The 27,657-nt window shown below is 35.8% G+C and overlaps 1 protein-coding gene across 1 annotated transcript in view; it reads left to right on the top strand.

Moving 5' to 3' along the window:
* Positions 1 to 27,657, top strand: part of LOC134664618 (ATP-binding cassette subfamily G member 4-like) — a 144,358-nt gene that overhangs the window by 77,442 nt on the left and 39,259 nt on the right. The window contains exon 5 of the mRNA XM_063521351.1: positions 26,011 to 26,170. Within this exon, the coding sequence (XP_063377421.1) occupies positions 26,011 to 26,170 (160 nt within the window). The remainder of the gene's footprint in view (positions 1 to 26,010; positions 26,171 to 27,657) is intronic.

The raw sequence follows: 27,657 nt of genomic DNA, 5'->3' as shown, positions 1-27,657 counted from the left end.
TATAATATAGTTAACCTATTCCGACCTTTGGGTAATTAACGCAGAGGCTTTAATAATTAACTGCGTTGTTCATAAAACTTAGCAACCTCTAACATTAAACTTCTGTAAAATGTTGTCTCTTTCTTACAAACAGAAAAATCAATTCGTTTGATGGACCATGACCACTGATCATCAACGGATTGTTAGATTTGACTAACATTTATGAATAACTCCTATAATATGTATCCATGGGACTTAGTGGCCTGAAAATAAATGCTATTTTATTATATCTGATTAGACATTGAGTATTCATTGTCAAATTTTCCGTGTTACCCAACCCAAGTCGTTTAAAAATTACGATGACACAAGCTGACAAAAATAAGTAGCTATATGTATTTAGGTAGGTACCTATGAAGGATGTAGATTATCAAGGTGAATGATAATATATCGAGACGATACCGTGCCAAGCTCTTCTCCATCACACTAAATTTAACAACCATAAGTGACAATTGAAAATCTGTTTGGACTTGGAAGTATTGAGCAATAACAACAACACTAACATTAAATCAGTTTTAAAATGTCACGGTTGTTCTTGATGTAGCAGAATCGATCGAGTAGTGACAATCTGGTCACGTTCAATGCCTCCAAAACGCAGGCGTGTCTATTTTCCGCAAAACGGAGTCCATTCGACCTGACTCCTTCTTTCCGGGGTGCATCTGTACCTATTACCGACAGCCTGGAACTCCTCGGCATGGAGCTGAGTTCAGTCCTCGGCTTCGGCAGCTTCATTGAGTCTAAAGCACAAACTGCGGCCAGAAAGCTGGGCGTCCTAAATAAGGTGAAGCGATACTTCACACCTGGACAGCTTCTAACACTTTACAAAGCTCAAGTCCGGTCGTGTATGGAGTATTGCAGCCACCTGTGGGATGGCTCAGCTAAATACCAACTCGCCGCTTTGGACTCAGTGGAGCGCAGAGCCAGGAGGATGATTGGCGACAAGAAGCTAACGGCTAAGCTTCAGACTTTGGCCCATCGGCGGAAAGTCGCCAGCCTGTCGGTATTCTACAGGTTGCACTTCGGGGAGTGTGCCCAAGAGCTACACGAGCTCATTCCACCGTCCCCATTCTACCATCGGACTTTTAGACGCACGGCCGGTTTCCATCCTTACTTGGTAGATATTCCGCCAATTCGCACTAAGCGCTTTGCTTCTACTTTCCTTATGCGCACTGCCAAGGAATGGAATTCCTTGCCGGCGTCTATATTTCCGTGCTCTTATAACCCGGCAACCTTCAAATCAAGAGTGAACAGGCACCTTCTGGGCGAGCTCGCTCCATCGTAGGCCACGTCTACGCCTCGGCTAGTCTGTGGCCATGAGTAAACCCATGCATAATAAAAAAAAAAAAAAAAAACATTTTTATTTCATTAACATCATGATCGAATGTCTTGTAGGTACTTAGAGTCTGTGCGGAAAGAGAAGAGTCGTGGAATGTATTGGGCCCCATACATTCCACGACTCTTCTCTTTCCGCACAGACTCTACACGTTACAAGATCAGTCTCCTGTCAGTTTTCTGTCATTTAAAATGGACTAACGAATATTATCTGTCCGTAAAATATTAAATTTTCATCAGTCCTAACCATAGACCTAGGATTCGCTCACGCTTGACAGACACCTTAAGTGTGCGAAAAGGAAGCCATCACGTATATGAACATCCCATGAGTGCGAAAGAGTCAGACTACCAATGAGAAAACGTAACCACTTTTGAGTTTGACGACGGCCGCGGACGGCCAAGAGCGTATCACGGTAATTTTCAAATTGAAAAATATACACGGATTAGGACGAAAAGTATTAAATAAAGTAATTCAGTGAAGATGGTGTCTTGTAGTGTGCCGGATTGTTGTGTCACAGGTCCAAATAATCCAAGCCAATACTCATTTCAGAGGATTTATGATATTCCGAGCGAAATTTTCATAGCGATATTTTGTCAAATTAACAGAGTAAAAAGTGTAAGAAGCCGGTTTATACAGTTCATTATAAGTTTTTCTTCCGTTCCGTGCTAATATTTTATCATATTAGTCAATAATTTAGAATATTTTGTGTAAAAACATAAACTGTTAGTTTATGCTAGGGCTTGACAAAATGTTCATATGACAGTATCGATAACTTGTCGTATATTAATAGCTATGTAATTATTTCTTCACAAGACATCATTAAGATATTATCTTTTATAACCGACTTCAAATAATAACGATTGTTATACTTTTTTTGAAGGTGTTCATGTTTAGCGTGTCATGATAACTTCACTTTCCAACACAGTAAGAGTTACATTAAGATAAGTCTGCAACGATTTTTATGACAATCGCAGTGCAAGTGTTATTTATACGTCATAATGTCATAGAATTTTAGTGTTTAAAATAACACATTTGAAAAAGTAGTCGATAAAGCAATCAAACATCGACAGATTATTAATATGTTGTAACATGACATCACTATTTTTGATCTCACATAGACTATTTACGCACACACTTGCATTTAATTTTTGGTCACACTTTTGAAGATTGACAGTTGTTCTTTGTCATCTAAATTCTATGGTCCTAACCAAACCATCAGTCCGAGTGTTACACAATAATTCTCTCGTCATTCTGACCAGAATGATGGACTGAACTGACGTATCCTTGTCTAGTATTGAATCAAGAATATATAACCAAGCCAAGCGGTTAGGAATTCGATTATCCAAACTACACTCGCGACTTTAGTACTAGGTAGGTATCCAATCAGATGGTTTAAAAGAAGTGGAAAAATTCCATTATTTCATGTAATTTAGCTACACAGATAATATAATACGTAAACTGATTTCTATTTCGTTTAATAAAACTTGTTGAATAAATCAGTGCGTCTTATAAAAAAGCAAAGCGTTCATTATAAATTACACTTCAAAGTAGACCACAATAAATCTGATTAGACATTGAGTATTCATTGTCAAATTTTCCGTGTTACCCAACCCAAGTCGTTTAAAAATTACGATGACACAAGCTGACAAAAATAAGTAGCTATATGTATTTAGGTAGGTACCTATGAAGGATGTAGATTATCAAGGTGAATGATAATATATCGAGACGATACCGTGCCAAGCTCTTCTCCATCACACTAAATTTAACAACCATAAGTGACAATTGAAAATCTGTTTGGACTTGGAAGTATTGAGCAATAACAACAACACTAACATTAAATCAGTTTTAAAATGTCACGGTTGTTCTTGATGTAGCAGAATCGATCGAGTAGTGTCAAACATTTTTATTTCATTAAAATCATGATCGAATGTCTTATAGGTACTTAACTACACGTTACACGATCAGTCTCCTGTCAGTTTTCTGTCATTTAAAATGGACTGACGAATATTACCTGTCCGTAAAATATTAAATTGTCATCAGTCCTAACCAAACCATCAGTCCGAGTTTTACACGATAATTCTCTCGTCATGATGGACTGAACTGACGCCAGAATTAGCGTGTAACCGATGTCTTACATCCTTGTCTAGTATTGAATCAATAATATATAACCAAGCCAAGCGGTTAGGAATTCCATTATCCAAACTACACTCGCGACTTTAGTACTAGGTAGGTATCCAATCAGATGGTTTAAAAGAAGTGGGAAAACTGCATTATTTCATGTAATTTAGCTACACAGATAATATGTAAACTGATTTCTTTTTATTTAATAAAACTTGTTGAATAAATAAGTGCTTCCTATAAAAAGCAAAGCAATCATTATAAATTACACTTCAAAGTAGACTACAATAAATTAACATATTGTATTTTTCTACGTGCAAAACATACAAAAAATAACAGTTTTTTTTAATATTCTACCTAAAATACTGGATTTAAGGTAACATACTCTTAACATGGCCTTTGAATGATGACTTCTTTTATTTCTTCTTCTTCTTGACACAGTGGTCGTAACGACACGAATTTATGCTATTGATTTGTACATAAATTGTATTTCAGTCGTGTTATCATACCTACCTGTTCAAATTCCTACCTTATTGGTGGACCTTTACTTACTAACACCGTAATACATTAATGTTTGATCACTTTTATTCGTTTAGATTTAGATGAGTTAAAAAACATCGTATGATCCCTACTAAATACAAATCATACGAGACAATGTCCGTTCAATGGCTATTTTATTTTATCTCTTGAGTTACATACATTAATCTCCTTTACTAGAAAGGCTTTTAGGATATTAGTTTACCTGTCTAGAATAATTTTGTACGCAAAGAAGTTAAAATATACCTTCTTATTTGAAAACGAATTCAATTCGTGTGACGTTTTTGAGAGAACGTTTTTAATATAACTTTGAACTTTTTTCTTTAGATATGAATTAATAAATTAATAATAAATAAACATTTGGGGAATATCTGAAACAGATCAACAATTAATTCATTTATACCTTCATACATTAATTGTATGGTGCTACTTTGCCGTACTAGTGCGGTGCCTACCACTTTCCGTGCCTAAGTACATATATCGAAAATGTAAACAGCCGTTATGTACTGTAAAATGTTCTGCGATAGGTACACGTGCAAGTAGGTGATTCGCAACTCGTGTCGATATCACTCGTTGCAAATTTCCTACTTTCCGCACTTTCGGAAATAACTATCGCTCTGTATACATTTTAGTAAGCACGTAGATTCTTAGGGGCTGATGATCCCACAGGCAAACTCATTCCCAATTTTAGTGGGGCTACCTACGTTCACTATCGGGTAAGTACGACATTTTCGCACCCTTAAATAAAACTAAAAGTGTTTTAGAAAATTACCCAATCCCTAACTTACTTACTTAAGTTGCGCAGAAAGTCTCAGAAAAGGTCCCTAACACCCTTCAAGTTTCGACAAAACGTTTTTCCTCTTGGCGTTTGTAATAGATTCAGGTCAAGTGCTTAAGCGCAAGTCTACCGATTTAACAATAGGCTAAGTTTCTTTTATACTATTTTTGAACTCTCCTGACCTCTGGATTTATTATACTAAAAGTTGTATCAGGTTTCTTGGTGGAGCGAATATTAAAGTTAGCTTTTATGCGCGGACGCGATATGATATACTGCTTTTAAAACTAGCAACTATTAAGGATCGTGCCTAAATTTAGGAAGCATGAGGTATATTTTTAAAACGCTTATTTTTTTTTTTATTTAATCTATTTTTTATAGAGGCTTTGGACACTAACGCTTATTATAAATATAACATTAAGATAACACAAAATCAACACTTTTTCAAAATAATACCGATAGTGGACGAACGCTTCTCCATAAAAACGTAGTGCTCGTTTTCGATGGATTTTTTATAAACGAAGGGGTCGTTTTTACGACTTTTTACGATTTTTTTGTATCATTATACAGTTAGGAGTGAAAAACTAATTCCATACAAAAAAAACAACGGTTTGCACTCCGGGACTGCCGACAGAAGTGAAAACTCAATGACTATGTATAATTGACCCATCCTCCTTTCTATTGAAAAACTTTAGTTCCGAAATTGCTGGCCAGTGAGCTTAAATTTGTAGTGTTAATTGTTTAAAATTCGAATAGAAATTGTAAAGTTACCTTGCAGACCTCGCATCTAAATATATTTGATCATGATATTTTGAGTTTTATTCACCAGTACTAGAGTTCACTTTTATTAGCGATTTCATCAGGATGTAGCTTTATTGAATTATATTTGAGTGATATAAAGTTAGAATGTAACTGTGAGATCCTCGTATTTCAGCCAGTACAAGATTAGAACATTGAGCTTTATTGCTTAATATACTTACGCATGACGTTTACGATTGTCCGTCACACAAATGACGTCAGCGTTACGTTACGGGTTACGCGGTACGCTGAATCGAGTTTATAATTTTTTCCCCACCTCAAAAAGTGCTCAGCGCCGCTAAAGAAGTTTTCACTTCAATATTGACTACTTTTGTACGGAGAGTCACGTGACATCATCCCCTTTCCTCTTAAATTATTAAGCTTGTCTATACTAACATAGGCCGACAGTGATAAATCATTAGTTTATAAAGTAACATGTTGTCCCGCATTTTGGCGTTAATTTCTTGCTGAAGCCGTTGTCAATGTCCCTGTAAAAAGGTGGCCTATTCACGCTAAAGTTATACAGCTACAGCTAACTTTGGTTTGATAAATTATGTGACTAATTTTGCTTCAATAATTTACGAGTACGGAAAATTATCATTAACACTGGCTACCTGCGTTTCTAACGAGGATACAATGCTTATATCTAAGGGTTGTGATTCGAATTCGAAATTTCTCGATGTTTGTCGGTACAGATCGGAAACGAAATTTACACAATGTTATCGATATTATATTGATGCGCTTTTTAAGCGGTAGTAAGTGCAATTGTCATACATGTATACTTTTATCACCTGTGCCATGATAAAAGCTGGATTTACATTTGTCTGACATGTCGTGTGGTGTTGTGTCGCGACGCATCAGAACGGTAATCGGTTTCATAAATTTATTATGGTAGCGCTCATATCTATGTGATGCAACATTATTATTCGGTGACCCTTTACGATAGATAACAGTTACAATAACAAGCTGAACGCAGTCTTGCATCTCATATCTGTCCTTGCCATCTAAAAAAAGTGTACATGCCAGCCACAGAATAGATGCAAAGCATTGCAGTGAAATTCCATGCGAAGCAGTACGCTCGATCTTGCTGCTATTTTCCACTTCGTCGGCCACTTTCACTAGCTCGGTGACCAGCCAATTGGCTAATCTAACGCTAGCCTCGTTCTAGCCTGATCGATTCGGCCAATTTGTCAAACACGAACAATGAACCATGCTTTTTTTCATTAAAGCAGTAAAACATCTACTCGTTCGTACCGTAAAATGGGGTGAGTAGGGTCAAAACTGAAATTCAAACCTCGATAACATTTTATTTTTACATATGAAAGCTGAATGGTGTATATAATAAATGTTCCGGACGTTTGTATTTTACTTTGGGTAGTTCCATTTCACAACTTTGACGATAAAGAGGAAAACCCACCTCACCCCGTAGTGCCTCGTATTTGGGGTGAGAGGGGTTTTCATACAAATGTGATTTTGGAAGATTGTTGGATCGATTTTTTTTATTGTGCGTATTACTATAGTTCCATTTTAAAATAGAATACATTATTTTTGTAGCAGTAGCCTTAAAATCCCTTCTCACCCCCCTCTCAATCCTTCTCTCCCCATTCATAATCCACCTCTCCCCGCGGAACCTACTCACCCGTTTTACGGTACGTAATATTCGAAGAAACTTGTCTGTTACTTCCATAATATGTAATAATCACGCTTGTTTGTGATTTATATTTGCTACGATGTTTCCACAGCTGTTTTGCTTTACTCTTTTCATTACTATAATCTCGTTATAGCTATTGGTCTGAACAATCGCAATGATATATACATAATTATTGTTCTGGATGGTAACTTAAAGAAACCATCGATACCACACTATTAAGTAAGTAGATGATATAAAAACATATTGATTATCGATGGTCAGAAAAAATGCATACCGACCCATCGAGTAGTAAAAAGAAGATTGTTAAGGGATATAAACCAATTAATTATGATAAATTAATAAATACATACCTATATGTTTATATGGAGGTAATGTACTACATTAATGACTATGTACTAAGATGGGAACATCAATTGTGAATTCTGATTAAGAGGGCGTCGAGGAGGGTAAATTTTCAGATTCTGTCAAATTACCCCATTTCACACACAAACGCAGCTCACACACACTACCTCAATTTACTGGTACAGGTCAGTGACCCCTAATGTTTTTTTAAAGGTGCTGTTTCGAGTTTAGTGTTAACTACGGACCTTCTTTCAGGAATTTAAACTGTCAAAGCTTTCCTTTGTGAGAAGACAGAGAAAAATCACTTTTTATATATAGCTTTCCTTGTTTGTTCATGTCATGTCATAGGTATGTGACGTATTAGGTAATTAGTTATTTTCGTTGTTGACTTTTATTTGTATTAAGATAGGTACAAACGGCGATGCTCTTAACTGTCCATCGGTGGACCTTATGCCTTTTGTAATAAGGTTTACGAACTGTCAGTTAACAGTGTGGTCGTGGGCGATGGTATGCGGTTTGTAAACATAGTCCGAATTTACCTACTCGAAAAAAGTGGACTATATCTAAAATGATCCCCTCATTAGTTATAGGGCTTGTAATATTTTTTTACAACTAAAGACGCTTATTATATTTCACTTATAACTTAATTGATAATAAGGCTTTAAAAACCTCTAATAAAATTCAGGTACTACATATGTACTACATTTATACTTTTGTAAGTCAGTAAGTGATGCTTATCGGGAAATCAAAGAACTCATAATTACCTATATAAAAATAATTAAATTTACTATTTCGTCTCACGTTCAATAACGCCCGGGGCCGGGCCTTGTCACCCGCACAGACAGAGGGCCTTTTTAGCCCAAGTACAAGTTCAAGAATAACAGAGAATATAGTAAGTATAATTTAGTTTATTTATCTCAATTATACAATTTTCACACAGGTAAAATGTACATACATTTCAGCTTGTAGGTACTTATCATATAACGATCGTTTTTGTCATAAAAAAATATTTATTTATTACACTGTGCTAAACATGAGAACAATATGTTATAATCTAGTTCCTTTTTATCCTATTCAGTTCACATACATTGTTCGTGGGTAATAAGGCCTACAAAATTTCCTTTTAGGCCTTATTATCCTTTATCTGGAATTAATTACGCCTTAAATTTAAAATGGTATACAGGGTGGAAAGATAAGTCGGGCCCTAGAGGGAGCCTTAAATCCTTAAGCTGGCTCATTTTACTTAAAAGAAACATTCCTTTATTTTTAAAAAGAAACAAATCTGCATTAAAACTATTTTTCTTTTTTTATTCAATCTGGCTTGTCAAACGAAATCTTAAGTACTAAATATTAGATTTTATGGATATTTTGTACAACAGACGAGTGTAAGACCTAATGTTTCTTGGAGAAATGTTATCATTAACATTAACTGTATCGACTAGTAGAATGAACTTGCGAGTTTTTATTTTTTGTCGGTTCGAGTCCCGGGCGAGGCAAGCGAGTTTTTAGAAAATCTTTGAATGCAGTTTTGTTTCTTTTTAAAAATAAGGTATAATTAAGGTAATTTCCCTCCAGGGCCCGACTTATCTTTCCACCCTGTATAGTAAATTAAGGCCTAGATTCATTTGATTGTTGGCATTTTGTTTTATAGTTTCATGTGATCCACGATGACGCGCTGCTTTGGTAAATCTAACCTTTAATAACATGGCAATACAAGTCAAGGCACGCGTTTTCGTGAATGACACGATCTATACTTTGCATTTGTAATAGGTACAAGATTGTAATATAGAGTGTTTGTTACCTAACTTACTAAAACAATCGATTCCAGGTATAAGACAATTTATTCTCAGAAGAATATACATACCTATACAAACTTCACTTTTAGAATTGATTTAAATTGTACTACATCGCAAAAGCTTAGTTTGTGTTTCGTAACGATAATTGTGTTAATACCTTACCTACCTTACGATGCTCCGCAAACTCCTGCATCTTTTAATACCACTGTCTTTTGTTATCGATGTAACTTTTGAAAATGTACAGTCTCCCACGAAAACGATCTGATAAACATTTTTAATGTTATAAACCTACAGAGTTGGGATGTTTAGTGGCATTAGGGTGAACAATGAAGCAGTGGATTTGTTGTTGTAAATATTTTTGGCGTGATAACGTCTTATAAATCGATGAACACCGGTCACGTTGTGGCCAAATCTCCATGATAACGTTGTGGACAGATTTCCATGGTAACGTTACGGCCACGTTTTCTTATGACGTTATCACGCAAAATTATCGTCCGTATACTGACTTTACAGACAACCATTTTTTGATGAAATAAATTAATGAATGATTCATAAAAGTAAAAAATAAATAATATTGCTAAAATTTTCATGTCTTGAACAACTTGCGATTGGAATCAACAATTCAAAATCTTGCGTATTATTACTTCATATGATGTCATACGGTTGTCAAAATTATGGAAAGCCTATACTATATAATAGCAATCTGTTCCTTATTAGCTGGAGTTATACGGATTCACAATTTATGAAAAATCCATGTATGTGTCGAATATGATCTCTCTACGTGCACCGATGTTAGCGTAGCATAATGTTAAATAAGTTATTTCCAAACAAAATATAAAACCGAACAAAGAACGTGCAAATTTATTCTAAGACACGTGTGACAGACAAAGAGCATATAATCACACGTGACAGAAAAAGTTGGTAACCGCATTGACATATTAGAATTAAGAAAAATATAAAATACGATCCAGTAAGGCTGTCGTTCATACTACTTTATACGGGCCCGACACTATCATGAATGACAAGACTTATCATAACATGCCAACGTTTGGTCCATTTCGGTCATGACATTACAAATTAAAATCTCCTCAGTGAGGAGGCCTCAAACACTTATCAGTATTTTACAGTACTGCTTACAGCTATTTAATTGTTATTTTAACTACTATTCTTGAATGCTGGGCCTTGTTACCCGTCGGGCCTTATATTCCTCACCTAACTTTAACCTTAAATTTGCCTTTAAGAGGAAAAATAGGAAAAGCCTGATTCGTTGTAGTCCAGTTATCTGGCTTTCGAAATCACTCGGTTTTATATCTTGAGCATCGATTTTTTTATATAAATTTTACTAAACGCTGACACTCGTTCATCTCATTTTAGGTACAACTTTGCATAAGTGTATTTTTTATATTGTAAAAGATTTCAGATTTTCAAGGGTGATTCGTTGTAAACACACTCTTTGGGATAATAATGACATTTATTATTTTTTTTTTTATCAAGAGATGTGAACGCTAGCGACTAAACGGTGACTGCCTTTTCCGCTGATTTTGCTCGACACAAACGATTTATAAACGGCAACTAAGCCACTAGTATTGGGTTGCCTATAATCATTTTTCCGTGAATGTACTCGTAAACCTCTATCCGTTAGTATGCGATTCATTAATGGACGCACCATCGGGACACGGTTCTTTAACACGTAATGTTAATAATCAGTGAACATCTTTAATTACGCTCAAATGCTTAAGTTTCAGTACAGGTTTTCATATGAGCTGTACTTTTAATTGTTAGTACAATCGGCATCAAATAGATAGTGACGGCCAAAGTGACCAAATATAGCTATAGGATCTAAATGTGGACGAATAAGGTCAGGTGAAGCATATAAGGCCCACCTTTATTTTAACTGAAATAGTTCTATTAATAATCAGGATATTATTAACAAATCAATTCAATATAGATTTCTCATTTGTTCATGTTACTTCACATACCAAAATAGTTATATAAATATTCCAGCGCTTTTGAAAAATACACGTTTTATAAAAAAAACCGGGCAAGTGCGAGTCGGACTCGCGCACGAAGGGTTCCGTACCATAATGCAAAAAAAAGCAAAAAAAAAACGGTCACCCATCCAAGTACTGACCACTCCCGACGTTGCATAACTTTGGTCTAAAATCACGTTTGTTGTATGGGAGCCCCATTTAAATCTTTATTTTATTCTGTTTTTAGTATTTGTTGTTATAGCGGCAACAGAAATATATCATCTGTGAAAATTTCAACTGTCTAGCTATCACGGTTCGTGAGATACAGCCTGGTGACAGACAGACGGACGGACGGACGGACAGCGAAGTCTTAGTAATAGGGTCCCTTAGTAAAAGGGTAAACCTTTGGGTAAGGAACCCTAAAAACCATACCATGTTGGTTCGGAACCGGGCCTTGTTACTTGCACTGACAGTTGAACACTGACTTGAACAGAAGTTCAAGAATAACAGAAAATATTACCGGGCCTTATTAGCTTTTATCGTGAATTAATTTCATCTTCAATTTAAAATGGTCTATAGTAAAATACGGCCTACATGAGTCATGGAAAAACAAATTGTATTTTATTTAGAAAGTACTTATATGTTGTTCATAATCTTCAGTAAGCTGACTTCTAGAGTCTATCTATTATAATTAATGTAGATTGACAGTTTACTTAGCAAATTGTACTTTTATACCTTTAGGTTTTATGTCGGAAGTATTTCAGCCAATTTGTACTGAAACAAGCATTTGAGCGTAATTAATGATGTTTACTGATTGTTAATCTTAAATATACCTATTATGTAGGGCACTTAAATTATTTTAGCGGACCGAGCGGATATGTATGTTTGTAGACCACTTATTTATTTAAATAATTAAATTGTAATTCATTCAAAATAATTTGGCCAAGCCCGAGATAGCTCGAGGCATTTAGTGTTCCGTACGGCTACCATCAGTTTGGCATTGACATAAACGCTACCGTGAACGTAATTTACTGCATGCATCTCGCTCGTACTGACATATTAGTGCGAAAGAGATATATATATTATTACCCGCTTTTTTAAATTACGTTCACGATATCGTACCGCTCGCATCGTTACATTTTACAGGGGTTGTTTGCCTGTTTTTAGGATACCGTATTCAATTAGGTACCCTATATATAGGAACCCATATAGTTTCGCAACCATTGTAGTTTTTACTACATATTTAATATATCATTAATTCTGAGACAAAATTTGTTTGTGGTGGCTGAAAAAACTTTCAACAACATATGTAAATATGGAATTCGGAATATTACTAAAAAAAATGGAGACAGGCGGTATCCGGGACAAAGGCGCTATGGTTGACGTGAAAAGTGGTGTAGACAGCTAATGCGAAAGCCGAAGGCCGAGCTCCACGTAGGGCCGAAGGCCCAAAGCGTCCAGAATGTCAGTGCTTAAACAAAGAACAACAGTACAAGTGTCTAAGTGCGAAGGCCGAAGGCAGAGCTTTAGCAAAATGTCAGTGCCTTAGCACAGAGCAATAGTACAAGTGTCTAAATGCGAAGGCCAAAGGCCGAGCTCCGCGTGCACAGAGCAATAGTACAAGTGTCTAAATGCGTAGGCCAAAGGCCGAGCTCCGCGTAGGGCCGAAGGCCCGAAGCGTCCAGGATGTCAGTGCTTTAACACAGAACAATAGTACAAGTGTCTAAATGCGAAAGCCGAAGGCCGAGCTCCGCGTAGGGCCGAAGGCTTGAAGGGTCCAGGATGTTAGTACTTAAACACAGGACAATAGTATAAGATAAGTGACTAAGCGGAGCTCAGCCTTCGGCCTTCGCATTTAGACACTTGTACTAATGACCTGTGTTTAGAACTGACCTCCTGGATGCTTCGGGCTTTCGGCCCAACGCGACTTCAGCCTTTGGATCTTGCGATTTAGACACTTGTACTTTAAAATCAAGGCCCCAACGTTGCCTGTTCTCTTTGACGGCGCAGCAACTAGTATCATTTCTCTCTCCTCGCTCTTTTAAAAATGCCGTTTGTCAAAAAAGGACAACCATACTGTTGACAAGATGGACTTCAAATCAAGGTGTTATCGTTTTAGGTGAAACCAGGTTGTGTATGTGTGCGTAAAAACGTATATGTGTGCTCTTTTAGGGATGTGAAAACTCGATTTTAATAATGTTATATATCGATAAACGCTACACAGCGGAACCGCAGAATAAATAATAGTACTAGGTACAGAAGACTCACTCTCTAACAAAACGCGTCTGTCACGATCAGCACAGATATGGCCGCTGGATGGCGACAGCGCCACGCGCAGCTTATGGCAAACCCCAAAATGGGGGTCGAACGGATGTACTTTTAGCTACCTGTAGCAAAGCGGAGTGAGCCACGCCCACGCCTGGCGGAACGAAATAGCGATTAATTGAAGCTTCAATATCTTCGTTAAACCTAAACATCATTGAAATGCTAATGGATAATAAATATATTATGATATAATAAAATAATTCAATTATTGCGGAACACATATTTTAGTAGGTATTTATGTATTTTAATTAAATAATAGCTGAACTTTCCCTTGGTTCCCTGCTGGGGGGCGTGACGCGTGACGATAAAATTGTGATCTGATAACCACAATAAACGATAAAAGTGTTTTTGTTCATTTTAAGTATCGTTAAACCTTTGAAGTAAAATTAAAATTGCAAGAAATGTCGATAGTTTATCGACATGGCTACAGCAAGGTGGGCCACATTGTTAATCGTACACTAAACAAAAGTGGTAACAGTAACAGCTCGCTTAGACGGAATCTTTGTATATTATATATCTATGTTTGAAATACTTGGAAAAGTTACGGGAGGCAAGCGTCTGTCGGACGCTTCGGCAGTGTTGCCAACTTGGCATAATTGATGCCAGATCTGGCATATTTTCACTTGCTTTGGCACCAAAATTTTCCATTTAGCATCTGGCATATTTTTTAGCATAATTTAGTCTAAGCAAAGTTTGCACCAAATTGGCAGCAACAATATGCGCCATCGCCTTATGTGGTTCATATTTTCATATGAATTTTGACTTTTGTGGACGGATGGACGTCGACGGATTACTTATATAAAGTTGGTCAAGCAGATCTTGTCAGTAGAAAAAGGCGGCAAATTTGAAAAATGTATGTGTTTTAAGTATCTAATTTCAAGTTGTCATTTTAGCATTTTTTTAGCATATTTCAAAAAACTTTGGCATAATTTTGGCATAATCTAGACATAAGTCTAGCAGTTTTTCAAAATCCGAGTTGGCAACACTGCGCTTCGGACCTTCGAATTGGTCTTACGCAGAGCTCAGCCTTCCGAATATTGTGTATATTGTTTCGACGAATCAGATACTCTCAATGAAATCTATAGATGAGGCCATAGCTGTAAATAAATATTAAATGACTTTATATTATCTCTATACGCTTTACAAACTCTATGTGTCATATTGTGAATAAAAAAAACACAACGACAGTGAAGAACGGAATTCTTAATTTGAATTTTTCATATTTTTGAGATACCTAGTCCATTGGTTGGAAAGCCCGTTCGAAATTTAAACTTTATTTGCAATACAATAAGGTTGTATTTTGTAGATCTCTCTCATACTTATAGTAGGCTATTCAGATAAAATTAAATATCCCACAAAAATAAGCAAGCAGAATTAAACTTTGTGTCAAAGACATAAGTCATAAATTTCAATGCCAAAGTTTTAACTAAGGATCTTTCTCATTAAAGCTACTGCGTAATATGAAATGACCAGTGTAAGCATTAGTTAGCTAGCCCTAAGCAACCAAAGACCAGGCTCCAGTTGAAAAACTAATAAAGATAAAGTTAAGCTGATAATTTTCCCGCCGTCTCCATGCTTCTTTAAGTTGGGTATTGACTGGTCAGCTGCCTATTAGCTATAGTTTTCGCGAAAATCGCCAGGACAGAGGTGAAATTTTTTGTATGAAAACTTGCAACTTTAAATGCGTTTTTTGACGTAACTATTGCAGTCTAAAATGAAGTCAAAATCAGTCCATCGACTCAATTTTTTTCAAGCTTTCTAATGGTACCCCACACGATTCTTACAAATGAAAAAAGTTTCAGCCTACCCCTCTCTACCCCCTAAATTTCCCCCTTTAATAAGAAATAAGCAGTTTTGACTTATTTACAATATGAGTGGTGGTAATTGCTATAACTGTTCCAAATTTTAGGTATCTATGTCAAACGGTCTCTGAGAAAAACGTATTTAACTGATTTGCAAGACCGAAGTGATCCCATAAGTGTTCCGTAAACAAAGTTTTGTACGGAACACTAAAAAGGTTATTAAATGAGGGATATAGATACCTCACCTACCTTATTACAAAGCATTACAAAAATGTCCAAAGGCCAAAGCCACGCTGATAAGACATAAGACCTCATAAATACCTATAAATAAACGTTCACTGAAAAAACTTTAAGGCATTTTTGATAAGTAATTAGTTTTCGTTACCTACTGAGTTATCGTTTTGCACCGAATATCAATGAAATAAAAGCACGTTGTTATTTGATAGATACATTTATATAAACATCGTCACATGAAACCAATATAGGTACTCGTAAACCATACCACTGCGATGGAAATATCGTTCTTTCAACTGATAATATAGCCACAAAAACACGCTGAGACTGCAGGTCGAGTCTTGGTTTCAATTTCTTGATGATATATCATTGAATTAACTTTCAAAGCACGTGATAGCTCTCAGAATAGCAACAAAACTGGTTGAAACTAAAAATTTTATTGCTGATATTATGTGAACAACATTGCTTCGTCTTCATAAATAAAATTTTAATAATTTATATTGTTTACGTTAAAATGTGAAGAAATTTGTTGATAAATTGTCTATCTAGTATATTGACATTATGTCATATATGTTTTTAAAATGACGTAATATGAAGGCCAGCACAATGAAAATTTATTCCAATAAGATAAAACAAATCTTCAAACTTTTTTAATTTTTAGTGAATTAGGAAGAAACTAATTACGCTGATTTGGTTGTGTTCGTATATATTTTAAATAATTTGTTATATTTTTAAAGTATTATGACTTATGAATAAAAACAAATCAAAATTTTAATGACTCTGGATCTCCGTGTGACATTATTCATTTACCCTATTTATTTTGAACACAGTTTTTCACTGGTATCATCATTCGTATACGGACATGAATTTCTGTCAATATATATGCCAAATTGAAAAGTCAATTTGGAAAAAGCATGTACGCGTCCGCTTCCAACGGCCCACAGCGGGCATCTGAGGAGAAGGAGAATTTGACAGATATGGCGGATGTATGGAAATTTTACGAAAGTTTACGTTTACGATTGAATTTCTCTGTAGCCTTTAAGAGGAAAAATAGGAAAAGCCTGATTCGTTGTAGTCTAGTTATCTGGCTTTCGAAATCACTCGATTTTGTAGCATGAGCATCGATTTTTTTATACAAATTTTACTAAACGCTGACACTCGTTCATCACGTTTTAGGTACAACTTTGCATGAGTGTATTTATTATACTTATTGTAAAAGATTTCAAATTTTCAAGGGTGATTCGTTGTAAACACACTCTTTGGGATAATAATGATATTTATTATAATTTTTTTTATCGAGCGATGTGGACGCTAGCGACTAAACGGTGACTGCCTTTTTCGCTGATTTTGCACGACGCAGTCTTAACGTCAGTTATGTCTATTTTGTTTGTCGGTATTTATCTAGATCATAGATCATCTAAGCAGCAAATAGGTCATGTGATTTTTGACTTAAACCTCGCAGTTTTTTATAATGCGAAGTAAGCTGCAATTGCCAACCCGGCGGTGACGGCTTTCAGTGGTTCAGTAAACAGCTGACTTAATCCGACGTCTGAGGGATTATAGAAAATTCCAACTTAAGGTCAAGTGTCACAAACAGTAAGACTTCTATTTGGATCATGTACGTATTTGTACAAAAGGTTACCGTTACTTTGTACATATAATAACTTTATTAAAAAGGAAATTAACACCTCAGATTTAAAAAACATGTTGTATGTTGAATTCCATAGGTTCATCATCATCATCACCATCACCATCTCAGCCATAAGACGTTCACTGCTGAACATAGGCCTCCCCCTTGGACCTCCATTCGTACCGGTTGGAAGCGACCCGCATCCAGCGTATTCCGGCGGCCTTAACAAGGTCGTCCATCCATCTTGTGGGTGGACTCGAGCACTTTACGACCCCATCGGCCATCTCTAAAGTACAGAAGTCATTCGTTGGGCAATGCATTCATTTTTATAACAAGTTACCTGAGGATGCTTTAAGATTACCCTTTCCAGCTCTTAAGAATTACTTAAAAAAGTCATTGATGTTGAAGGCTTATTACAGAGTCGAGGACTACCTGACAGACAAACATGCATGGTCCAAACCAGAAACTGTAATAACGACAAGTAGCAATTAAAAACATTGTATTATGTGTAGAGTTAAAGGTGACTCAGCTCAGGTAAGAAAGCACATCAAATTGTATGAAAGCATCTCATAACAATCAGTTAGATTCATATAATATGTATTCTCATTTCTTTTATTGATTTTATTTTCTTTTCCTTTTGTAAGATTTGATTTGTTTTCTGAAAGAGCTACGTATTTGTGATTTCATGTGCATATATGTTTATTTTTTATATCAAATTGTATAAAGTTATGTACTCACTGAGTATAATTGCATGAATTCTATAGTAACTTAAATTGTATTAATTACTCGTAATGCATGTTAATTATAAGATGTAATAATGTTTTGAAAAGATGTGTCCCGCCGAGTTTGTTGCCGGTCCCATACTGGGATACCCTCCTCCAATTGAGGGGGGATTTAAATCTTCTCGGGGCAGAGGTGTACGGTTGGAGCCGGTAAATTTATTTGACGTTCATAAGCGCATTGTAATATGCCTACTTGAATAAACTATTTTTTATCTTTTATCTTATCTTTATCTTCTCTGCGCGCAATGTGGCCTGCCCATTGCCACTTCAGCTTGATAATCCGGTTGCTTATTCCATAGGTTAGGTGCCACTAAATAACTAATAAACTCTAAATACGTACATAGTTACATATACTAACTAATTTGACTGAGTTAAAATAATAACCTTACTCAAAGCGTCGATCAGTATGGTCCGACGGCCAAATCTACATAACCTGACGTTAATCAGATCTAAAAATTGATTCTAAATATTATATGCAAGGAATTTGGATTGGATTCGAGGGAAACTGGGACTTGTTCGAAATATAAAACTATAGCATAAACGTTATATCAAAATAAATTCCTATAATTCGCATTGTTACCTACTCCAATTACTCCAAATAATAAATTCACGGCACGGATTCACGGTACCTACTTTTCCTTTGATTTGATGAAAAAAGACTTAAAATCTGTGCACTGGACAAATAGTACAGTCATTATATCCAAAAAACCGACCCTACCCGTGAATAATTAGTTCTTGGATTTTTTTTTCGTAGGTCCCTCGGGGGGGTCACTGCAAGTGTAAATTCAAAAAGTAGGCTGAATCAGGCTCCTGCGTATATTCGAAAAATGGTTTTTTTTTCCAAAAAAAACGGTTTTTCTTCAATAACTCGGCCATTTTTGATTTTACAGTAAAACCGTAAGGACAAAAATTGTAGGAAATTTGATTCTCTACAAGTTAGTCCAGTCATTATATCCAAAAAACCTTCCCTTCCCTTGAATAATCAGTTCTTGGATTTTTTTTTGTACGTCCCTCAAGGGAGTCACTGGGAGTGTAAATTCAAAAAGTAGACTGAATCAGGGTCCAGTGTATATTCGGAACACGGTTTTTCTTGAATAACTCGGTCATTTTTGATTTTACAGTAAAACCGTGAAGACAAAAATTGTTCAGAATTTGATTCTCTACAACTTTGTTTCCCTTCATTTATGCCGTAAAGCGTGGAACATAGGAGATAATGATAATATTTTGAATTTGTTGCGTTTTTCAGGTTTAATTTCTAAAATATCGATTTTGGGGGAAAGAAGGTGGGAACCAAAATTGTTCAGAATTTGATTCTCTACAAGTTTAGTCCTCTTCATTTATGTCGTAAAGTTGAAAATAAACGAGATGTTGAAAATATTTTGAATTTGTCGCTTTTTTCATTTTTTTTTCCAAACTATCGATCCTAGAAGAAAAATTGTGAGGATCAAACTTGTAGAGAATCAAATTTTCTAAAATTTTTGTCCTCACGGTTTTACTGTAAAATCAAAAATGACCGAGTTATTCAAGAAAAACCGTTTTTCAAATATACACAGGACCCTGATTCAGTCTACTTTTTGAATTTACACTCCCAGTGATTCCCTTGAGGGACGTACGAAAAAAAAATCCAAGAACTGATTATTCACGGGAGGGGTCGGTTTTTTGGATATAATGACTGGACTAACTTGTAGAGAATCAAATTTCCTACAATTTTTGTCCTTACGGTTTTACTGTAAAATCAAAAATGGCCGAGTTATTGAAGAAAACCCATTTTTTTGGAAAAAATCAATTTTTCGAATATACGCAGGAGCCAGATTCAGCCTACTTTTTGAATTTACACTCCCCGTGACCCCCCCGAGGGACCTACGAAAAAAAAATCCAAGAACTAATTATTCACGGGTCAAAATCCATAATGACTGTACTAAAAATGTCATTCAAAATATCGTTAGATTATACCTATATATACTTACTCGTATTTAGCATTTGAATAGCACTAGCATAATCAATTAAACAGTGAAGTATAATTAAATTAAATACCTAATAGTCATATAACTTTGGTTCCGCCATTCAGCGCCTCCAATAATTGGGCAAACCGAATCTACCAATAAATTCTTCTAATATATCAAACAAAGCCGTTATGTATTTTATTATAATGTATGTTTGTCCGTCTGATTATAGCAAGTCGTTCTCATGATCCATTAGCTTCCAATTTCAACGGTAGTCCGTCGTTTCCTTATTTTTGAATAATAGGTATTTTATATTATAAACATTGAAGCAAAAACAAACTTAACATCAATTAGCAGGCTTGTGACAGTTGTGAAATCGCAAGGTTACCTATGTACTTGGGATCGTTAAAACCTGATGGTGTTGGAAAAAATAGCTTTGAACCCCGAAGTAAATAAGGTCATTTGACTGTTTGTATCAGTCTGTGCAGAAGACAGTCAAAGGTTAGCAGGAAGATATCACTTATAGGTTCGCCTTAAGTTCCCCTTTACCTTAATTTCTGGAAATGTCATGTACCTACCCTGGTGTTGTGTTCTTCGTTAAGTTTGTGTAGCAACATTTTTTCCAAGGCCTTAGTTCTGCTTACGGGTTCCACGAGAAATTGTGAGAACTCCTCAAATTTTATAATCATATACCTACTTAACCAGCGACTTTTTTTAAATCTAAAAACCAAGCATCTGATGAGCAGGTTCAGAATATACCTAACTCTTCCACGAAGTATTTTACGTGTTGAGGTTAATTGTACCCACCTAATTGTTTAGAGACACTCTATGGTCTTAAATAATTTTAATAGCATTTCATATGAAAAAATGAAAAAAAATTAAAAAATATTTATTGGTTTTGTATAAGTATTGCTACAATATAGGTTGGGATCTTCTTTTAAGCAACAGATATGCTTGTGACAGAAAACCCCGCTCTTCCACAAATGCAGGGTTTAAACCAATATGTTTGTGTAGGTATATAAATCTAATACTTACTTATAATTTCATACTTATGCGTAATGTCGGATTTTTTTATTAAAGTTTACTAAAAAGTGTGGTGAGTACGACTAAAGATGGTAAAGATGGTGGATGGTGGATGGATGGATGGTATGGTGGTGATGGCTATGATATGAGTTATAAATTAACGTATAACTAAATAAATAAAATATATTTACCTGCCATTTAATTAACACAAAGTAAAAATACTTCGCATTTGGCAACATAGTGGTATACAAAACAAAGATAAACCGCGGTCATCAAACAAGTCACGTAGAGCCCGGATTAAAGTTGAGTAATTGTGGCAATCTAGCGTAGGGTTGCCATACGTCCCGGTACGCCGGGACATGTCCTGGTTTGAAGCATGATGTCCCGGTGTCCCGGCCCATAAGCAAATTGTCCCGGTTTATAAATCATAGTTATTTAGTAGGGGGCATTGAGACAGACAGACGGCCGGACGGTCAACAAAGTGATCCTATTTGGGCTCCGTTTTTTTTCCTTTTGAAGTACGAAATCCTAAAAATCTACCTACTAAAAAAATTTCGAAAAAATTTCGCGCTCGCTTCGCTCGCGTTTTCATTTAGGTACCTACATTATTTGTGACAGTCAAGTTGAAATTTGGTACACATATATTATGTCAATCTATAACCCGAAGACGGACATGTAACGTAAATAAAATGAATTTTAAACATAGGGGGCACTTATTGGGGGATAAATGAGACACTTAATAAACAAAGTTTTGCAAACTATATGGTGTTATATATCAAGTGATAGAGCTGTGGGAATCTCAAATATATTTTATTAATAATTTTAAGATTAATAGTTTAGAAGTAATTTAAGTAAATAGACAAAAAATTACCACTTCCCTCTTTATCTCCGAAACTAGTAAAATTAAAAAAAAAATACTAAATAGTTCCTTACCTATAGATGACAGAAAAACCTATTAGAAATATGCAGTCATGCGTGCGTCGGACTTATTACTTAGTTTTTGATCGTCCCTTACGGGTCTTTTTTAAACATTTCACTCACGTTTCACATCAAAATATACATTGTTGAAAATTGTGTAATGTACGGAACCCTTGGAAGGCGAGTCCGACTCGCACTTGACCGGTTTTCGTTAAATGTCCCGGTCTGAGCCCCCACACTTATGGCAACCCTAATCTAGCGGCTACGGGAGAAGGAGCAAGACGCGTGATGTCCGCGGCAATCTCCGTTTCCAATATAATCCTGGGTCATATAACCACAGGCGCTAAAATCGTCAATCTATGTACACTATTAACGACTCTTACATATGTACATATATCTTACATATCAACTGAAATAGAGTGGAAGCTCGATGGATCGAACCTCCATTAGGCGAGATCCTCGTTTACATGAAATATATTCGCTTTCCTACATGTATGTATTAAATATTGTTCAAATGTTTGGTGAGGTGGAAAAATGCCTCGGTAGGCTTAAGGTAAATTTAATTTCGAACTATCAATATAGATCAGAAATGAACTCTAATTTGACGATTAACATCATACCGCCCATATAAAATTTCAAGCCGATAATATTTAATGCCGATTTCGACCACAGAAACTACGCAATTACCTATTTCGTTATAAAAAATGCTTATGTAGAGGTTTTTGTGTTGCCAAAGAATTGCCATTCAGCAAGAGCGAGGTAATGCTGCCAGCATCTTTGGCACAATGCCGCGGGGGCCTTATAGATGTGTATTAATTTAGATTAGTTTTTAATTATATTATAAGTTGTTTTATATATGTGTTAATTTTATTTATAACTTAACCTGAAGAATAAACAAACGGATATTATCATGTTCTTTGATCACAGCTATTAGTTTGAAAAATATGATGTCGCTGTAGCTCACTACTTTTAAATTAATAAGTATACGCGTCGCATATCAGTCATATATATCTTTCACTGCAACATATAAATATTATTTAAATGTGCATGAAGTTTTATACCATTTGGTTAAGCTTTCTTAACATTCGAGAGTGAGACAAAAAACTAGCCATATTAGCAGTCCAAGAGTTAATAATAGACGCGTTATTTGAAACTTTTCATACATTCCTGCCACAACCCCCACATACTAATTACCCAATTACCCTGGAAATTGGTGTATTGGCCTACGTCCTAGCTCTAACAAATTTCCTCGAGACGCATGACAACCGCAAATTAACTACTCGACCACACGCGACTGCTGTTGGTTTCTTGCTGGAGCCTTATTCAGAAACAAACATTCAATACCAATCCAATTTGAATATAATTGCATCGCTCTTGTTTAGGATGAGAAACAGAATAAATTATAGTACTAGGTACAGAAGTATCACTCTCTAACAAAACGCGGCTGTTACGATCAGGACAGATATGGCCGCTAGGGGGCGACAGCGCCACGCGCGGCTTATGGCTAGCCACCAAAATTGGTGTGGAACAGATGTACTTGTAGCTATTACCTGTTGCAAAGCGACGAAATCGCGGAGTGAGCCACGCCTTCTAATGGCTACTACTACTATGGCCTCACCTTTTTATGGTACCCTAAAACTGTCACTATTCTGCTTGAACAAAAATTTGAAATACTAAAATGAGGAATCTTACAAACCAAATATTAAATGATAATGTAAAAACATAAAACGTACCATATTCCGTCACAACCAATCTACAAAATCACTATGTAGAGCTCGGTAGATTTAGTATTCACACAATAGGCGCGAGCGTTGAATTCCCGATCATTTGATTACACTGCAAACTGCGGGGTACATTCAATTTTATCGTTGTGGGCACCATGTACCGCTGTATCGAAATTTACGCAGTATCGATTCACACTACAGCTCTTTCGGAATTCTAATCAGCTCTGTCTAGATTACAGTTCAGCCTCACTTAACAGGCTTCCCAAAGGCCTATTAGAACTGTATTTTGTGAAATCTCAACTTCGTTTGATATTGTTTTAACATTACTTAATCGCAAGCACCGATAAGCACAAGCAAGAGTCGATGTCAAAAAGATGTTTATAGGTACTTTTGCTAAAGTCCTTTGTAATAAGGCGTAAAATATAAACATATGTCTGACGTTGACTGTCGTACTTACATCGCATCCAGTGAACGAATACGTAACACATGTCATTTGTAAAAACATATCGATGATATAGTACCTAATACTAACTATAACTCGCTTAAGTACTAAACTTAGTAACTGGGTAAAATAAAACTTAAACGATGCGACGCGTTAGGCACAAAGCACACCTGTGCCACTTAGTGGTACGGTAACCATTTTAGCTACGTAGCCAGAATAGCTTACTGCATTTTTGCTAACCGTACTGAGAAGAGAAAATGTAGACCGGGAGCTTGTATTTATTTCTAGCGCGTTTATGTCTACAGATTTACCGTAAAATACACCTTATTCTGCTCCAAAATTTGCACCAAATTTCGAAATTTAAAATCCGTCCGAAATCCTCGGGTTTCTTGGGTAAAAATAAAAATCTTACGACACTCCACTATCGTAGGTGTAATGCTGCCTTGGCTGCACTCTATAGGTCTGATTAGGATTTGCATTAATTTATAAGGTACATCGAAATGTCTTCTTTAAATCAAAAATCGTCAATAATTAACCCTACAGGACAAAAAGTATTTATTTCGGTAAACAGTACAACATAACACTCTCATAGTTGGAACTTCCCAGTATGTACCTACTCGTATCGTATAGGGGCCCACTGATTAACAGTCCGCCGGACGGTATCGGCCTGTCAGTTAGAACAAAATTTTGACAGTTCCGAACAACTGACAGGCCGATGCCGTCCGGCGGACTGTTAATCAGTGGGCCGCTTATGTATAACTACCCGTGACAAGAAACCGCGCTCTTCCATTAACGCTCTTCAGTTATCTACATATAACAAAATCAATTTCAGTTATCATGAATATTACAAACAAAATTATTGAAATCGAAATAAACGATTCCTGCTGTCTCCTGACCTACTTACATACATTGTTGATAAAATGAAAATTTCACGCCCGGCAAATGAAAAACCAAACGCTCAGCCACTGAGCGCTCTAGAGTGAGCCCCAAACACGTTTTCTGGTAATTTAATTAAATAGTCCACTTACAAAGTGATTTTATTGTTCAAATTCGGCTACATTTTGCTTTTATTTATTTGGATTAAGAGAATTTGCCACAGCTTTTACTTTAAACTTAAAAGCATATTCGTCAAACTTTATTGATGATTTATCTATAATTGACGACCGGTCTGGCCTAGTGGGTAGTGACCCTGCCTGCGAAGCCGATGATCCTGGGTTCGAATCCTGGTAAGGGCATTTATTTTTGTGCTGAATACAAATATTTGTTCCTGAGTCCTGGATGTTTTCTATGTATATAAGTATGTATTTATCTATATAAGTATGTTTATATCGATGCCTAGTATCCATAGTACAAGCTATGCTTAGTTTGGGGCTACATCGATCTGTGTCCCCAATATTTATTTATATTTATTTATTTACATTTATTTGCGGAAGTGCCGCACTCTTATGGACGCTATTTGAATCATCATTTTATTGATGTACACTATGTACAGGCCAATGATGACGACATTGATGACCCTACCAGCCACACAGTTTTTTATCAAAATCAAATCAAATCAAAGCATTTATTTTCGGGCTACTAAGGCCCATAGATACATACCTTACTAACTAATATTATATATACAATAATAAAAATCTTAAATACTAAAAAATCATTTTCGTGACGCAGTTTTCTGTTGCGGCGTCACTTGCTCTGGTGTAGGATTCGGTAGATATATAGATATTATACTAAACGAATAAAAGTTACTATCATTTATCGAAATCTGGAACTATCAATTACTAAAAGATGAAACAAAAGCTGCAAAAATAATGATTAAGGTACGTTTTCACAGAGGCCTAGATGTGGTATCGATCCGGCAACTGGTGGTACTGCTGCGTCTGCTCTCACGGCAGGGCAGGACGATCATCTGCACCATACACCAGCCCTCGGCCTCCCTCTTCGCGCTCTTCGATCGAGTATACGTCCTGGCTAGAGGCATGTGCTGTTACCAGGTAAGTCTGTGTCCATTGTTCTGTACATCTTGTACATCACACAGGCCTGAAAGTTATATTAATCCGACAGATAGTGGTTTCACTACGTCTGCTGTTTTACTAGAAAACTTTAACTCGTATAGGTAGTAACCTTACTTTACCTATAGGTAAATATATCAAAATTTTATTATATATTTTTGAAGGGCACTCAATGCATGCTACTTTTTAGCTGTCTGTAAATAACAGAGAACATCAAAGTGCCAAACTTTTTTTTAACATGTACCTAAATAAAAATTATAATAAGATTAATTTAAGTGAACATTTTTTTAATAATTGATTCGAATTTAAAGTTTATAAATTTCATAATATACGTGGTCAGCTGCGTATTTGGCAAGTCTTTTAGTTTATATATTCTCTTCATTGTGATCCTGGGAGTCATAATAAGAAATACAAAATGACTTCAACTGTTAAACGCGACATTATTAAGTAAAGTTATAGTTCTTTAGAGATTACTAAAGGAGCCAAAGACTACCATTTCAGCGCCGGCAGAAACATTAATGGGTTGGAGGTATAAAGAAATGGCCTGGAATAAGTTATTATGCCTTAAATAAATTTTATCAGCTGACCTCTAAATTTCATTACGGCACCTAATTCTGGAGGCCATTACGGAAGACATACGGCCTTCTAATGATTCAACCTAATTATTATTAATTCAACCAGACACAAGTTTTGGTTAATTAACAATAGTAACATTTTAAAACAAATTAATTCTTCACCAATTACACACGAAAAGTTAACGAATGAGAAGACTCAGTGTGATGTGAAATTGTAGCCAATATTTCTCTAAAGAGACTAAGGAAAAAGCTATTACTTAACTATTTTATAATGAGATTCCGGCGTTTCCCTTTATACTTTGTTGGGCATTAGATTAATATAGTGAAGACCCAAATGGAACTAGCGTCTTACTCTTTACGTTTCTCACTGAAATTATACACGACATTAAATAAATACTAAGTTAACGCTTGAAATATCCTTATAACCCTATTATGGAGTCGGCTTGCGAGTTTTAAGGAAGCCTAATGTAATAAAGCGTATAACATAGCCCTATTGTTCCCCTTATCAGCGGGCATACAAAATCGAGTAAAAGCCCCTAACTACCTACAAGAGACAATGTGGGCGACAATCTCATCACCGAACTTTCTTCATTTTCTCGTGCCCCCTGACGTGCCGCAATATTATTGTGATATGATTACGTCTTTAATAAGTTTGGTTGACTTGGATTAAATGTGATTTCGATAACGTAAAGTTTATATTTAGGTGGGATATAACTTTAATAGGAATATTGATTTATTAAAAATACGTATATACGTTTGAAATTAAACTTTTGTACTTACAATTGTTATCCGCGATTTATCAGATTTAGATCACAATGGAAAAATAACCAACAAATATCAAACGTACTAAAATACTTTCCCATTCCAAATGTTTTTTATGCTCCTCAATGCATC

Source organism: Cydia fagiglandana, chromosome 1 (genome assembly GCF_963556715.1).
Source record: "Cydia fagiglandana chromosome 1, ilCydFagi1.1, whole genome shotgun sequence".
NCBI lineage: Eukaryota > Metazoa > Arthropoda > Insecta > Lepidoptera > Tortricidae > Cydia > Cydia fagiglandana.
This window is presented reverse-complemented; position numbering and strand designations above follow the sequence as displayed.